This window comes from Pristiophorus japonicus, chromosome 7 (genome assembly GCF_044704955.1).
Source record: "Pristiophorus japonicus isolate sPriJap1 chromosome 7, sPriJap1.hap1, whole genome shotgun sequence".
NCBI lineage: Eukaryota > Metazoa > Chordata > Chondrichthyes > Pristiophoridae > Pristiophorus > Pristiophorus japonicus.
The window spans coordinates 151723290-151739970 of NC_091983.1; the positions used below are offsets into that span (position 1 = coordinate 151723290).

A 16681-nucleotide genomic window follows, 5' to 3' on the forward strand; every position below is an offset into this window, starting at 1 on the left:
GTTTTCTTCCATGGGAAGATAAAATGCAGTTAAATTAAGAGTGGCCTGAAACTGATGATGATGGATAATTCATCTTTCACCCTTACATCTTGCTGAAACAGATGCTTTGCTCAGTTAACAATTTTTGAAAGACTCCTCCCTCCAGCATGCTATACAGCTACCGATGTTCTTATCGGCATTTGAAATTATTTCATCATATTTCAATGAGCAAATTCTAGAAATGTATATTTTTTCTTCCATGTCTCACTTTAACATTAAATTACCATACTATAATGTATTTTAATAACATTCAATATTCTCTTTATTAGTGCATTTATCTTGCAGGATAAGGTATCAGATGGTTAAGTTACAGGACTAGTAATCCAGAAACCTGGACTAACAATCCGGAGACGCAAGTTCAAATACCACCATGGCAGCTGGGGAAATTTAAATTCAATTAAATCAATCTGGAATATGAAGCTAGTATCAGTAATGGTGACCATGAAACTACCAGATTGTCGTAATGTCCCACTAATGTCGTTTAGGGAAGGAAATCTATCACTCTTACCTGGCCTATATGTGACTCCAGACCCTTAACAATGTGGTTGACTCTTAACTGCCCTCTGCAAACCACTCAGTTGTATAAGATAGCTCACCACCACCTTCTCAATGGCATTAGGGATGGGCAACAAATGCTGGCCTTGCCGTTGATGCCCACATCTCGTGAATGATTGAATTTTAAAAAGGATACTAATTTCAATCAATCAGTTTGTGCCTTGTTTATACTGCAACTCCACCTGATATTCTCCTCCATGTATGTTTAAAATTGCAACGAGAATGCGTAAATATTTAAATCACGTTCAGGTAGCTAAGTGCCGCGAAGCCAAAAAGACTATCTCAGCACTTTTAAAACCGAATTTGACATTACACTGAAGTTGTACTCCACACAGTACAAACCCCTTTGTCTTCCAGGCAGTTTCACACTGTCTTTCAGAGTTGTAGTACAACTTAGTTTTGTTGCTAAGTGGAAATTGTTTTGCAGTAAAGCTGAACTTGCCATGAAGAGCGTCTAATTATTGTGATCAAATAATATTTGCATGGAAAAACCTGTCCTGCAAAAAATACACTTACTGTGACTATTGTATTACTGTGGAGAACAGAATTGATTTTTTTCTGATGAAAATGTATACCATCCCTTGATTTTGAACATTTCTACAGTATATCTTAGCCTCATGTAGTTATTCCCTCAAATTACTTTTACATGATCTAAGCAAGCTCCACATTAATTTGTATCAGAGAAAATTTAAAGAAATTTAATATACAGGTATTAAACAAATACGCACAAATGATTACATGTGGTAATTAATTAGAGGCAGTAACTTAGATTTGTGTGTGTGTGTGTTTTATGTAAACTAGACCTTTCAAGTGGACATTACTACTTTGTAATCCACTGCTCTTCAATCACTATTCTCCAGGTGTTGCTTTCCTACTGTTCATACCTTTTTTTAAAAAAAAGGTCATAAATATCAGCATTAAACAATGGGAAATGTTTAACAAAACCAATCTGAAAAGTTTATTGACAGCAAACTACAGTTAGTGTAAGTTTTATGTTAAAATGTTACAACTGAAAGCAAACTGTGTTTACAGTGTGAATAATCTCAGAAGAATGCAATACAAATAAAACCTTAAGCAAGTACCGAACTATAGACAGCACTTGGAAAAAATTTACACCTATATACATATAAACACCTACACAGTTGTCACGTATGCCTCTATAATGAGACAAGCCTCCAAAACTCATGGAATTTCTGATCATGGCAAGGATGCCAGACATTTTTCCCCCTTAATGCTTACGATTATTGGGTGTCCTCGACCTGCAGAAGAAAGGAGAAAAAGAAACAAATTAATAACATGCAAGACTGCAATCTAATCACTAGCTAAACTAATTGAACACAAAGTATTTCAAATTAAGTTTTTAATATATTTATATAAAACAAAATGCAGAAGAGACCAATATGTCAGTGTCATTTTAACATTACTGGCCTTATAAAACTATACATATAAAGAAAAATTGTATGAAATGTGTACTACCTTGATCGTGACTTAGACTTGTGTTTGCGGCTTGCCTTCTTACCAGACCTTTGAGCTTTTTCCACTGATCTTGAGCGACTGCGTTTCGGTTTCTTTGCCTTCTTCTCTCTGCTGCTATCTGGAGAACGTGAGCTGCTCCTTGCACTAGATTCTGTGTCTGAACGCTTTTTACCATCCTTTGCAGATCCTTTCTTGCTGGACTTGCTATCCTGCCTGCAATATTGTTGTGGAAGTTTACTGGAGCTACTGCGCGAATAAGTCCGCTCTGATTCCCTCTTTCGCTTCAGTTTACTCTCATCCTGACTGCTGGACTTACTGCTGTCTTTATCCTCCTTCTGTTTATCCTTACTTCTCTGTTTGTCTTTCTTTTTGTCCTGATCCTTTTCTTTGTCCTTTTTCTTTTCCTCTCTCTTTTTAACCCTCTCTGCACTTCCACTCCTAACTTTTTTCCTGTCACTGTCTTTACTATTTACCCTTTGTCTTATTCTACCCCTGCTATGGCTCCTACGCCTTTCAGGACTCCTACGTCTTTCCTTGCTTCTACTGCGACTGACACGCTTGACATCACTTTTGCTTCTACTCCTATGCCTGTCCCCGCTTCTCCTATTCCGGGACCCACTGCGATGTCTGCGTCTCTCCCTCTCCCAACTCCCATTTCTACTGTTTCTCCTAAGTCGATCCCGGCTTCTGCTCCTCTCCCTCCTCTGCCTGCGGGAATAACTTTGACTTCTGCTACTACGTCTAGTTTTACGGGAAGGGGATCTGCTACGGCTCCACTTTTTCTTTCTCTTAGGAGAAAAGGAATAGGAAGAGCTACTGCTGCTTTCTGTACTGCTACTGGATGAAGAGCTCCTTGATCTACTACTGCTGCTAGTGGTGCCACTGGTGCTGCTACTCCCACTACTACTGCTGGAGGAACTTCGATTTCTTGAAGCTTTTTCCTTTGAATTTTTCTCACTAGAGCTTTTGCTCACTTCTGGGTTGTGTTCAGTTTCACTGTGAGTTCTTTTCTTTTCAGTAACCGTTTCACACTCTTTTTCTTTCCCTTCCTGTTTTACTGCACTGCCACCATGTTCTTTACTCTGTTCTTTAATATCCACCTCCCTGAAAACTTTGCCCTCTTGTTGATGTTTTGCATCTGGAAAAAAGGAAAAATAATTTTTTTAAAAAGTGAAACTGAACTGAAAATAATCTTGAGACGTTCCTAACGAGTTTCAATGAGAGGTTTGTGCCGTAGGTATGTGCAAACACGAAACTGTATTTAGAATGAACATGGAAAACCAGGGCAGGTTGAACGTATTGAAGTGAAATTCACACATTGAAGCATTGTTTTTTTTTATATAAATGCCATGGATCATGTCTGATTACCAATGATGGTAAAGCTACAAGGTGACCCTTAAAAGAAAACTGTTAGGGTGAGGCATCCAAACTTGAGTCTGTGGATTGCATGATGCGTACCATGGAACCCTGGGAACCACATACGATAGCCATGTTCTCATTATATATAATTGAAGCTGTGGAAAGTAATAAATCTTGGCATCTGATTTAGTTTTATCCACAAATGAGGCAACAGGGCAAAAAAACAGCCCTTTTCAAATTTTCAGCCCCACAAAATTGTAAAACAAGTGCAATTAGGACCGAGTTGCCTGTCACAATTTGGACATCCCTGGGTTAAAGAAAGACTTGCATTTATATAGCGCCTTTCATGACCACTGGATGTCTCAAAGGGCTTTACAGCTAATGAAGTAGTTTTGAAATGTAATCACTGTTGTAATGTGGGAAACACGGCAGACAATTTATGCATAAGCAAGCTCCCACAACCAGCAATGTGATAATGACCAGATAATGTGTTTATGTTATGCTGATTGAGGGTTAAATATTGGCCAGGACACCGGGGAATAACTCCCCTGCTCTTCTTCAAAATAATACCATGGAATCTTTGAGAGAGCAGACGGGGCTTCGGTTTAACGTCTCATCCGAAAGACGGCACCCTCTGACAGTGCAGCTCAGGATCTCCCAGGTGTCAGTAGTGATGTCGCACTTTACCAGGGAGGCTTTGAGGGTGTCCTTATAACGTTTCCGCTGTCCTCCTTTGGCTCGTTTACTATGAAGGAGCTCCGCATAAAACATTTGCTTCGGGAGTCTCGCATCTGGCATGCGTATTATGTGGCCTACCCAGCGAAGCTGATCCGTACTTCAATACTGGGGATGTTAGCCTGGTTGAGGACACTGATGTTGGTGCGCCTGTCCTCCCAGGGGATTTGCAGGATCTTGATATATTTCCAGTGACTTGAGATGCCTTCCATACATTGTCCATACAGGAGGGCGGGTATTACTACAGCCTTGTAGACCATGAGTTTGGTGGTAGATTTGAGGGCCTGGTCTTCAAACACTCTTTTCCGCAGGTAGCCTAAGGCTGCGCTGGCGCAATGGAGGCGATGCTGAATCTCCGCATCAATGTCTGCCTTTGTAGATAAGAGGCTCCCGAGATATAGGAAATGGTCCACGTTGTCCAGGGCCACACTGTGGATCTTGATGATTGGAAGGCAGTGCTGTGCGGCGGTGACAGGCTGATGGAGGACCTTTGTCTTACGGATGTTAAGCGTAAGGCCCATGCTTTCATATGCCTCAGTGAAGACATTGACTCTATCCTGGAGTTTAGCCTCTAAATGTGCACAGACGCAGGAGTCGTCCGCATACTGCAGCTCAACGACAGAGGTTGGGGTGATCTTGGACCTGGCCTGGAGGCGGCGTAGGTTAAACAGCTTCCCACTGGTTCTGTGGTTTAGTTCCACTCCAGTGGGGAGCTTGTTGATTGTGAGGTGGAGCATGGCAGTGAGGAAGATTGAGAAGAGGGTTGGAGTGATAACGCAGCCCTGTTTGACCCCGGTCCGGACGTGGATTGGGTCTGTAATGGATCCGTTGGTAAGGATCACGGCCTGCATATCATCGTGAAGCAGGCGAAGGATGTTGACAAACTTCAATACTGGGGATGTTAGCCTGGTCGAGGACAGCAACAGAATGGTTAAGCGATTACAATCAGGGATACTCAGGAGGGCAGAATTAAAGGAGCGCAGACATCTCTGGAGCTTGTGGGGCTGGAGGAGATTAGAGAGATAGGGAGGGGTGAGGCCATGGATGGATTTGAATATAAGGATGAGAATTTTGAAATTAAGCACAGGAGTGATGGGTGAGCAGGACTTGAAGCAAGTTGGCAGCCAAGTTTTGCATCACCTCTAGTTTACGTCGGGTAGAATGTGGGAGGCCAGCCAGGAGTGTGTTGAAATAGTCAAGTCTGGAGGTAACAAAGGCATGGATGAGGGCTTCCGCAGTGGATGAGCCGAGGCAAGGCCGGGGACAGGCAAGGTTACGAAGGTGGGAATAGGCGGGCATTGTTTAATAATGGCAAATAGGGACATCTTGAGGTCAATTACATATCAATTCTTCTGAGGTTCAAGAGGCATTTTCACAAATACTGATCCCAGCAGAAACTCTGGCCCACCACAAATGCAACATTATAAAAATCAGCCCCATTGTTTCTCTGCAGATTGGCAGGTGGCTTTAAATCCCAAGTTCCTCCCCGAGGTTAGAAAAATTGGCTTATATTGTTTGCGTAGATCCTTGCTCACTTATCTCTCACCTGCATGTGTCTAGTGAGGTTGCATACTGGCATTGGTGCCTCAAGATTTCTGCCCCTATTGTATGTACACTAATTTAAACACTGTGATGTTGCTCATGGATATCATATTTTAAAAAGCATGCACCTCTTCCGGTTTATTATATACCAGTTATGATATGTCAGAGGATTTGCTGCTTTTACAAGAACATAAGAAATAGGAGCAGGCGTAGGCCATTTGGCTCCTTGAACCTTCTCCGCCATTCAATATCATGGCAGAGCTGGTCTTGGCCTGAACTCCACTTTCCTGCCCGCTCCCCATAACCCTCGACACCTGAATAGGAACATTATAAAATTATTCTGATGGCAAGTATAGGTGTGGGCGGGTTCAGAGTGGGATCCCGACTCGCTGTCCATCAAAGCCATTTTGACAGCAGGCCCGCCTCCAAATCTGCAATCGCAGGACTGGAAAGATTCCGGCCTGTGTGGGAGAGGCTCCAAAACATAAATGTGTCAGGGGTGAGTAGGCCCCCCCAAGTGCTAGCCTTGAGACCCAATGAACTCTTACCAAAGAAAGGAAACCGGGTGGATGGAAGTTGTCGGTTCCAGCATAAAAATAAATGATTTGGACAGGTGGAGGAGGCGCTTGGAACTTGGCTGTACAATTTCAGCAGCCGACTGGGCAAAACCCAATGAAACTTAGTCAAAAATCGGAAGAGAAAACAAAATGGCAAGCAGACCCGATAGGATTGCTCAAAAGTGCCAGCTAGTGGCCAAAGCTTTATATCACAGAAGTGAGATAGGAAAGAGACATATTTTGAAACTGTGAAATGTTGACAGATGGTATTCAGAGAGATTTGGGTGTTCTTGTACACAAATCACAGAAAATTAACATGCAGGTACAGCAAACAATTAGGAAGGCAAATTATATTTTTTCGTGCAAGGGGGCTGCAGTATAAGAGCAAGGAAGATTTGCTGCAATTATATAGGATTTGATGAGACCACCCCTAAAGTACCATGTAGTTTTGGTCTCATTACCCAAGGAACGATGTACTTGTCTCAGGGTGCAATGAAAGTTCACTAGATTGATTCCTGGATGAGAGGGCTGTACTATGAGGAGAAATGGAGTAGAATGGGCCTATATTCTCTGGAGTTTAGAAATGAGGATCTCATTGAAACATATAAAATTCTTTGACAGGGTAGATGCTGAGAAGCTCTTTTCCCTGCTGGAGAGTCTAGAACTAGGGTTCATTGTCTCAGGATAAGGAGCATTTAGGATTGTGCTGAGAAGAAATTTCTTCATACAGAGAACGTAAGAAATAGGAGCAGGAGTAGGCCACCTGGCCCATCAAGCCTGCCCTGCCATTTAATAAGATCATGGCTAATCTGATCATGGACTCAGCTCCACTTCCCTGCCCTCTCCCATAACCCTTTATCGCTCAAAAATCTGTCCATCTCCGCCTTAAATATATTCAATGACCCAGCCTCTTCAGCTCTCTGAGGCAGAGAATTCCATAGATTTACAACCCTCAGAGAGAAGAAATTTCTCCTCATCTCAGTTTTAAATGGGCAGCCCCTTATTCTGAGACTATGTCCCCTAGTTTTAGTTTCCCCCATGAGTGGAAATATCCTCTCTGCATCCACCTTGTCGAGCCCCCTCATTATCTTATGTGTTTCGATAAGATCACCTCTCATTCTTCTGAACTCCAATGAGCATAGGCCCAACCTACCTTCATACGTCAACCCCCTCATCTCCGGAATCAACCTAGTGAACCTTCTTTGAACAGCCTCCAATGCAAATATATGCCTCCTTAAACACGGAGACCAAAACTGTACGCAGTACTCTAGGTGTGGTCTCACCAATAACCTGAACAGCTGTAGCAGGACTTCTCTGCTTTTAAACTCTATCCCCCTTGCAATAAAGGCCAACATTCCATTTGCCTTCCTGATTACTTGCTGTACCTGCATACTAACTTTTTTGTTTCGTGAACAAGGATCCCCAGGTCCCTCTGTCCTGCAACACTTTGCAATTTTTCTCCATTTAAATTATAACTTGAGGGTTGTGAATCTATGGAATTTTCTGCCGAGGGCTGTGGATGCTCAAGTGTTGGAGTATATTCAAGACCGAGATCGATAGATCTTTGGGTATTAAGGGAATCAAGAGATATAGGGACAGGGTGGGAAAGCAAAGTTGATGTAGAAGATAAGCCATCTTATTGAAGGCAGAGCAGGCTTGAGGGGCTGTATGGCCAACTTCTGCTCCTATTTCTTATAGAATCATAGAAAAATTATGACACAGGAGGCCATTCGGCCCATCGTGTTGGGCCGGTCAAAAAAGAGCTACCCAGCCTAAACTCACCTTCCAGCTCTTGGTCCGTAGCCCTGGAGGACATGGCTCTTTAAGTGCACATCCAAATACTTTTTAAATGCGATGAGGGTTTCTGCCTCTGCCACCCTTTCAGGCAGTGAGTTCCAGACTCTCACCGCCTTCGGTGACATTTTTTTCCCCCCTCATCTCCCTTCTAAACCTTCGACAAACTACTTTAAATCAATGCCCCCTAGCTATTGACCCTCTGCTAAAGGAAATAGGTCCTTCCTATCCACTATCTGGACCCCTCATAATTTTATACACCTCTTGTATTGATACCTTAATGATGGCAATGAAAGCTTTACTCAAAAATTGTCACAAAGGTTAATATATACAAGGTGTGTGCAATACACAATTTTTAAAAAATAAGTTAGTTGACCTCCCATGGCATTGTACACAGGAAGAAAAGACCAAGGGCAAAGCGAGAAAGCAGGGGAGATAGCTGGACCATGGTGTGCAGACATATTTCAAATCTTATTTTAAACTGAAATATTGTTTTATTTTTCAAATTAAATAGCAAAACTAAACAATATGGGAAGCAGAGAATTAAGAGTTGGTTGGAAGATAGGAATTTCTCTGCAGTACAGGTCGAGGTGCAAAACTCAAGAAATACAGCAATACCACTGGCATGGTGGTATAATTATGGTGACACACGTTTACTTGGGCAAATTTCACCATGGACACAAGAATTTATAATGGAAAAGTTGACAAAAATTGGGCCAAAAACATGACAAAAGGAAACAAGGTTTTGTAGACATGACATGCGCACAAGTGAAAATTTAAAAAAAGTGAAACCTATACTGTATTACAAATATACGATTAAGCGATGCAAACATTCATGAAATCATGCATACTTCTTAGCAGTATGTAAAAAGCACTGGCTCAGTTTGTAACCTATAGATTTTCAAATTATTTGCACGATAAACAATAATCTGAAGAGTATGGAATGCAAAGAATTCCACTTCAGGGAATCCATCAAATTTGCTACCCAAGTATAGAATTATAGAAATTTATGGCACAGAATGAGGCCATTTAGCCCACTGTGTCTGCCCCAGCTGAAAAAGAGCTATCCAGCCTAATCTCACTTTCCAGCTCTTAGTCCGTAGCCTTGCAGTGCATATCCAAGTACTTTTTAAATGCAATGAGAGTTTCTGCCTCTACCACCCTTTTAGGCAGTGAGTTCCAGACCCCCACTATCCTCTGGGTGAAAAAAGTTTTCAACTTCCCTCTAATCTGTCTAAATATACATAGCAAGTATAAAACCTTTCCAGTGGTCCTAGCAGAATATTAAAGATAACAGAATCTTAAATCTTGGTTGTGAATGGTTCAGTGAAGCATACAGACCAGGAAAGTCTGGGGTTCAATTCCTGAGCTAGCTGGATTTCAACCAGGTGGCAGCAGTGATGTACAATTTCCCTCACTGTCCCGAAGCTCATGGGTAGAGGAGAATGATTACACGAGTCAAGTACTAGAATGTATTATTACCCATGGACCAATATTGGTAAACATCCTCAGGAGAGGAAAGGAAAAAGCTCGGGACCGAGTAAAGGTAAATATTGGAGAACACCCCGTTGACAAAGTTGGAGTAGAAAATATAGTCATACCCTCTATTTGTTTTTCCTGCTGCTGTAGTAGTAGCTGCAATTCTCTTTCTTTGCGTCGAAAAGCATCCTGTTTTTGTCTGATTCTACGGTGTAGTTCTTCATCATCTGTGTCAGAGGATTCGGATGCTCTCTCACTTCTCTCATCTTCACTGTCAGAGCCATACCCGCCCAGTCCACCTGCACATAAAAACCCCAGTTTCTTTCACAGTGGAAAGAACATGCTTTCTAGCATATTTGCAATTTAATTCATTCTTTGCTTAATATGTTGTTTTAGTTTGTCCAAACTCTTTCCTGGAGTACTGAAACTATTTGCATATTGCAGTATCAAACATTTTAATATCAATGTTAAAATTAAAATACTTTCTGCAGTATTATCCAGGTAAGATTCAAGAACATAAACTTCCAGTACTAAGCTAGTATTGGCAGCAATTTCAATCTGTGCTATCAATTGTTAAATTGAAGGTAAATTCACGCTAGATTTCTGAAATCAACTCAATATGATTTGGATGGTAGCTAAAGAACAGTGACCGTGAGCACCATAAGTTGACATTGAGAAACTCTTGCATTTTTATTGAATTAATTGAAGACATTTAAAATATGCTAATGTGGACATTGCCAATGGCTTGATGGGTAAATTCACCAGCGTGTGGTTCTGAGCCACACAGACCAGGAAAGTCACAGCTTCAATCCCCAGTCTGTATTCATTTTGCTAGCCTCAGCTGCAGCAGCGGTCTCTGGACAATATTTTGCAGTAGGGAGCGGGAGGGAAAAATATGTTAAGATTTTTCAGTACCCATAACTCTTTCTGATAAATTGCACGTGTGGACATTAAGTGAGGCCAAGATCACTTGTATTGCTCCAGGAATAGTAACTTGGGGCAAGGTACAAAAGGGCTGCCAGTCCCTGTGGAAATTGAAGGCAATTTCACACTAGATTTCTCAAATCAACCAGATATGATTTGGAGGGTAGCTAAAGAACAGTGGAAATGTACCTAGGCATGAGTCACTGGCCTGAGGGTGTTTTATTTATTCAATTGTCTTCCATCATAACAGCAACCACAAAGCAGCATTTTTAAATTATTTTTAAAAAATCGTGCTCGACTTCAACTCATGTAAAATTATTTTTTTCTTCATAGCTTGGTTAATCCTTTGTGAAGTTATGTGGTGGCTTTTTGGGGAGAAACAATTTCAATAAAAGATTTATATAGCTCCTTTCATAACCACCGGACAGTCAATGAAGTACTTTTGGAGTGTAGTCACTTGTTGTAATGTTATTAATGTGGGAAAAGAAATGGTTCAATGAATATTAACAAACCCAAGTGTATGCAGCACCACAAATTATCTTAAAACCTTAAATGTGCATTTGTATGTAAATGTAAATAAATAGGTTCAAATATTTTCATAGTATTTATACATTTTCTGATCAGTATTTTATTTGTGTAAGTAATTTCACTAGTTTGAAGAGGTGGGCTCATAGGTTAATCATAGGGGGGAAAAGCAAATACAAAGCACCACTCGCCAAGATGACAAGACTTCACATTGTGCAATACTGGAAAGTTATTGCACCTTAAACAGTCTTGCTAACATTCTTAGTAAATACTAAGAAATTGCAGGCAAGAATCACCAAAGTACAGTATAGATAAAAAACAAAATAACGAATTATTATTTGTAGGAAGTGACAAATGGTTTATAGGCAAGATGAACCATCATGAAAAATAATTAATATAAGAGAGACTGTGTACAACTGCTGTTCGTTATCTCCAGCAACGGAGCATGCAAGATTTATCGCAATTCCTGACTCAATTTTGGAGCTTAAAATGCTTAATTTCTTTGGTAAACTCTTTTTGGCTTCATAAAATATTTAAAACGATAACCATGACATGAACCAGCAACTGAGTAATCTCAATAACTTTGTTCGATTAAAGCAACAGTGTGGAAGTGATATTGGTACCATAGCATTCATAGTTGAAGTGACACTTGCTAACAAAAGTAAAAAAATAAAACAAATGTACCAATCAGCCTTCGATCTAAATCTTATTAGTTTCCAACTGTGTTCAATAGGTTTATTTGCTTAAATCCAATTTAATGACGACGAGTTTGTAATTATTGGGTTCTCACAGATGTCATTTTCTTTCAACAGTTTCCAGCTGGAAACAGAAAAAGGACTTGACACCAGGCAATATTGTATCACTAACAAATACTCTGGAAGACTGAAGAGGGGACAGGTTGGACTGTGAGAGAGGTGAAAGTTCAGGCTGGGAAAGGATGAAGTTCTGCAATGTCAGCAAGACAGCTTGGGTACGAGTACTATACAAGCAATGCTTTCCAGAAAGTTTATGCAGTAATCTACAACTGGATAAGAAAACAAGAGTGAGCTGAAAGTATATTATCACCTGTCGACTGTTAAAAGCAGATGTTGACAGTTAAAGTACATAGGTATAGCACATGTACAAACTTAAATTTTGAACACCCCCTTTCTCCCATTACCCCTTTTTTCTTACAAAAGGATGTTACTTACCAAGTCCAGTTAGAGAAGCCAGTGCACTGGACTGTGCCAGCTGCTTTGCAGGAGCTTTGTATCACATCAACAACAGGAACAACATGTTAACACTTTTTCAAAGTCATGAGTTTCTATGGCATTGCAAAACTGTACTACTACAGCTGCTTTGCAAGGGAGAGAAGAAACATTATAAACAAAAAGATCCATTCAAGAGCACAGTGCTTCACATAACAGGTACATTTTGTTTACAACTTTATATCACCTAAAACAAAATCAGTTAGCATCTTCTAACATGAAATGTCAAGGTGTCCTTCTCTAATAATGCACTATCAACTAAGGAGGAGCAAAGGATTTGAGATTCATAGGACTTTTTAAAAAATATGGTAAGGAGATGCACTGTCAGCTTTTCAAAAGTAAATCTTCGATAATTTTCCTGCATTTAAGGAAGCAAAACCTGAAAATATAGTGAAATGCTGATTGATTTTTAAAAATCAGTGATACATATCAATATGTATTCAGCAGGAATTATTACTGGCTTGGCAGCAAATGTTAAATCTGAAAAGGCTATTATACCGTTGATTTCAGGATTCACATTAAACTATTATCCTGATTTTTGATCCTTAAATTCAGGTATTAATTGTACATATCTGAATAATGTGCAATGCAATTATAATCCAAGAAAGAGTTCCGAGGTTGCTACAAATGTGAGGCTGCAAATTGATTTGTTGCACTTTGATTGTGCACTAGTAGAGACAGATCACAATAAATGCATTACACTATTGCAGAACACTGTTAGCATAAGTCCAAGTTAATGATTGTGATGACTGAAAACCAACTATTAATGGATATTAAAGCTGCACTCCCTAATTTGTTAAATTCACAAATATAGGGAAATAATGTAACCTTCACTTTTGTTCTTATTGCAACTATGAACGAATAGTATAATGAAAAGCAATTGCATTAATTCCTGAGCTACCTGTATAGCTACCCATATTTGTGTTATATATTGGAATAAAACTCCTGATCTTTTTATTAATCATTAACTGAAGGGTATGTTATGAAATCCTATGTTCAATAACTGTCATAAATGTCAAAGATCCCATATCCTCCTTCTTTGGATAGAATATCCAGAACTCAACTTTCTTCTGAAATCCTGTTTGGCGATCACTTCCATTTTGGAGAAACAATGTCAACGATACTTTAAAAAGTATCATGGAAGTTTTGGATTTTTTATTAAAAAAGCAATTTGAAATATTGTGGGAGAAAATATTAAATCAAAGTTTTAACTGAAATACACATCATTTTAGTTTTGCATACAGTAAAATCCCATTTAACCAAACCCCTCACAAACAAAACTCAATTATCCAAAAGGGAGACAGATACCTCACAACAGGTCCATCACCACATTCTGTTTGACTAATACAGACCCTGAAAGTCGGGTTATCATCTGCACCAACTGAAGACAGATCAGTGGTTGACAATTTTGCAATCTGATTTAAAAAAGAGGTATAATGCACAGGATGTGTAAATTTCAAACTGCAGTTCCTTATTCTCCTGTCTTGCTGGCAAATGGGAGTACTTTCAATTTGAGGTACCCAGTCTCCGTATAGAGCACTCCCAGGGCCTTGTACAGCCAGATGTGGAGCAAAGCTCCTTCTCTCTGTCCTAATCTCAGAACAGCACCCCCTATTACAGTAGTGTTACACTTTTACATTTCGCTCAGCAACCATCCTTCGGCCTGAGTTAGTTAAATTAGTGCTAAATTAGGAACAATTTTTTGCTGTAGGTCCATATGCATCAGGAACTGGAATGAGACTGTCCAAACACATTTCATATAACTCCCTTAGTCAGCAGACTGGAGACTTCCATACTATCAGTCTAGGCTGGATTTGAACTTACTGAACCCACTCTAACTGTTAATGAACACCTACAAGGGCAAAGTTATAATTTATCAGCTATGCAGGTCACCTTTAAAAGATAATTGAAGAGTTACATTTTAAAAGTTTACACAAGTAACCCTAAATAAATTCCACTTGTCAATTTCAGACATAAGCTCTGATTTCAGCTATATTATGAATTGAGTACTGTAACTGTATCAAATGGAAAAACTATTTTAGACTAACTGCTACAGCAGCTAGATAAGTATATGAGGGAGAAAGGAATACAAGGATATGAGAGATGAGGGTGGGAGGAGGCTTGTGCGGAGCATAAACACGGGCATAAACATGTTGGACCAAATACCCCGTTGGCCTGTTTCTCTGCTATAAATACTATGTAATCTCTAAAGAAAGATTGGGACAGTTGAGCCAAAAAAAAAAAACTGGCAATGCACCTGGCTGCAAACTCCCTCTCCACTCTCTGGCCAGCAAGATTAACTCACGCTGCAACAGCTGTTTCATCAACTGATCTGCAGGCTCACTTCTCCCCACTTTCCTGAACACACGCCTGACACATTCTGTAGGTCTCTTTTCTTCATCTGGGGAGCAGTTATAAGTAAGTTGTTCTATGTCTGATAGTTTGTCACAGTTACTACACAGTGAAACTCATTCGTCTGATCTCTTGGACTTCCATATCCCACAAACATTTGATTTAATGAGGTTTTACTGTATCATCTACTCAAAATAACTTTTCTCTTAAGTCTAAAATATTTTTCTGTAGAGTATGCAATACAAGTGAGAAATGTTAAATTCAAGAGTAACTTACTTTTCCATTTCTCCTTAGGAATAAATGCAATTTTCTTTATGAAAGTATAAACATTTTAAATTTTCTATCAAGCATTTTAAGATTTTAGAAATTCCAAAATATGTTGAGCCTGAAGGAATTAAAAACCTTTTTCACATTTTATACTTCTTCAATTTTAGTTATATTCTATCAATTATTTAATTAAAAAAAGACACAAACATCTTTTATACCTTTAGTGGCTTTACGGTGAACTTCTCTGGCAACATAATAGATCTCTTCATTTGTCACTTCTAAAAGGACTTCTGTAAGCAGCATCTTCATCATTATCATCTGCAATCAAGAACATTTCAATATCAGCTTTAAGTGATCACCATATGGAAGAATATAATGGAATTACATGCAGAAATTAGAAGTTAACATATACTTTTCCAGTCATTGTAATATAGCATCTCATTTTTTTTTTAAACAAGTCTACGTTAACGCATCTGAAATCAGTTTTTATTTTATTAACTTGTATTGACAATGACTGGCTTAAGTCACCTGTGAAAATGTGTTCATTAGACCATACATAGGGTCAGAAAAGCCATAAAATGTTGCTTACAGTTTGTGATCGGTCATTTTCTCTTGCTTCTATTTTAAAATAATTTATATACTACAAACTCCATCAGGCTAATGCATTGTTTTTGACAACTATGGTCTTTACATTTATATTTCTGTGCTCATTAATTGACTGTCAGTGCTGAGCAATGAAACACTTCTGGCATCCACTTTCAGCACCAGACATTCCAATTTCAAATATGACAAAGCCACTTGTAGAATAAGACGCCCTCTAATCTGCCCAACAATTCTCCTCAACCATAAGTTTAAGAATTCCTCCCCTACTGCATGGGACATCAATAATCTTGGAAATTATGAAATTTATATACAAGGTAGAAAAGGGATGTATTAATAGTTACTGCGGTTTTAATGATGCAGAATAATTAATTTTAGGAAAAATGTGCGTGGAAGAGTTGACATTTCTCAATCAGTATGTTGTTGATCAAATAAGGACTGATGCACTACTTGACTTGGCTTTGGATAATGAAGTAGAGCAATCAAGAGGCCTAAAAGCAAGCAAACATGTTGGAAGCAGTGACCACAATATAATGATAGTGAAAGAATGGAAAAAAAATGTTGAGGACAAGGATACTTGACTAAAAAACAAAGCAAATTATAGTGCGATAAAGAAAGGAAAAACTATCAAACTTGGTACATTGAGAATAGGAAATATTTAAACAAGTGATGGAAAAGGTACAAATCAAGTATATTCAGTTAAGGAAAAAAGGGAGTTGCATTGAAGGTCAAGGTTCCACGTACAAAACATTGGTTAGGCTAGAGTTAGGTGTATAGCTTTGGGTATTCCACTTAAGAAACAACATTAAAGCCACATCATCATAGGCAGTCCCTCGAAAATCGAGGAAGACTTGCTTCCAGTCTAAAAGTGAGTTCTCAGATGACACAGTCTCTGTTGCAGGTGGGACAGTCATGGAGGAAAGGGTGGGTGGGGAGTCTGGCTTGCCGCACGCTCCTTCCGCTGCCTGCGCTTGTTTTCTGTATGCTCTCGGCGACAAGACTCGAGCTGCTCAGCACCCTCCCGGATGCTCTTCCTCCACTTAAGGCGGTCTTTGACCAGGGACTTCCAGGTGGGGCTGTTGCACTTTATTGAAAAGTTTCCTCGAAAAGTTTCCTCTGCCCACCTGGGGCTTGCTTGCCGTGTAGGAGTTCTGAGTAGAGTGCTTGCTTTGGGAGTCTGGTGTCAGGCATGTGAACAATGTGGCCCGCCCAACGGAGCTGGTCGAATGT

General features: G+C 39.7%; 1 protein-coding gene across 3 annotated transcripts in view; it reads right to left on the reverse strand.

The window, feature by feature from the left end:
- Window positions 1-1524: 1524 nt before the first annotated feature.
- Window positions 1525-16681, reverse strand: part of pnisr (PNN-interacting serine/arginine-rich protein) — a 45667-nt gene continuing 30510 nt past the window's right edge. For 2 of the 3 annotated variants that reach the window (XM_070885412.1, XM_070885411.1), the window contains exons 8-12: window positions 15070-15169; window positions 12176-12229; window positions 9659-9835; window positions 2071-3208; window positions 1525-1853 (exon numbers count right to left, since the gene is read on the reverse strand). In XM_070885412.1, the coding sequence (XP_070741513.1) occupies window positions 1823-1853; window positions 2071-3208; window positions 9659-9835; window positions 12176-12229; window positions 15070-15169 (1500 nt within the window). In that variant the 3' untranslated portion in view covers window positions 1525-1822. The other variant, XM_070885413.1, reaches the window with a different exon arrangement.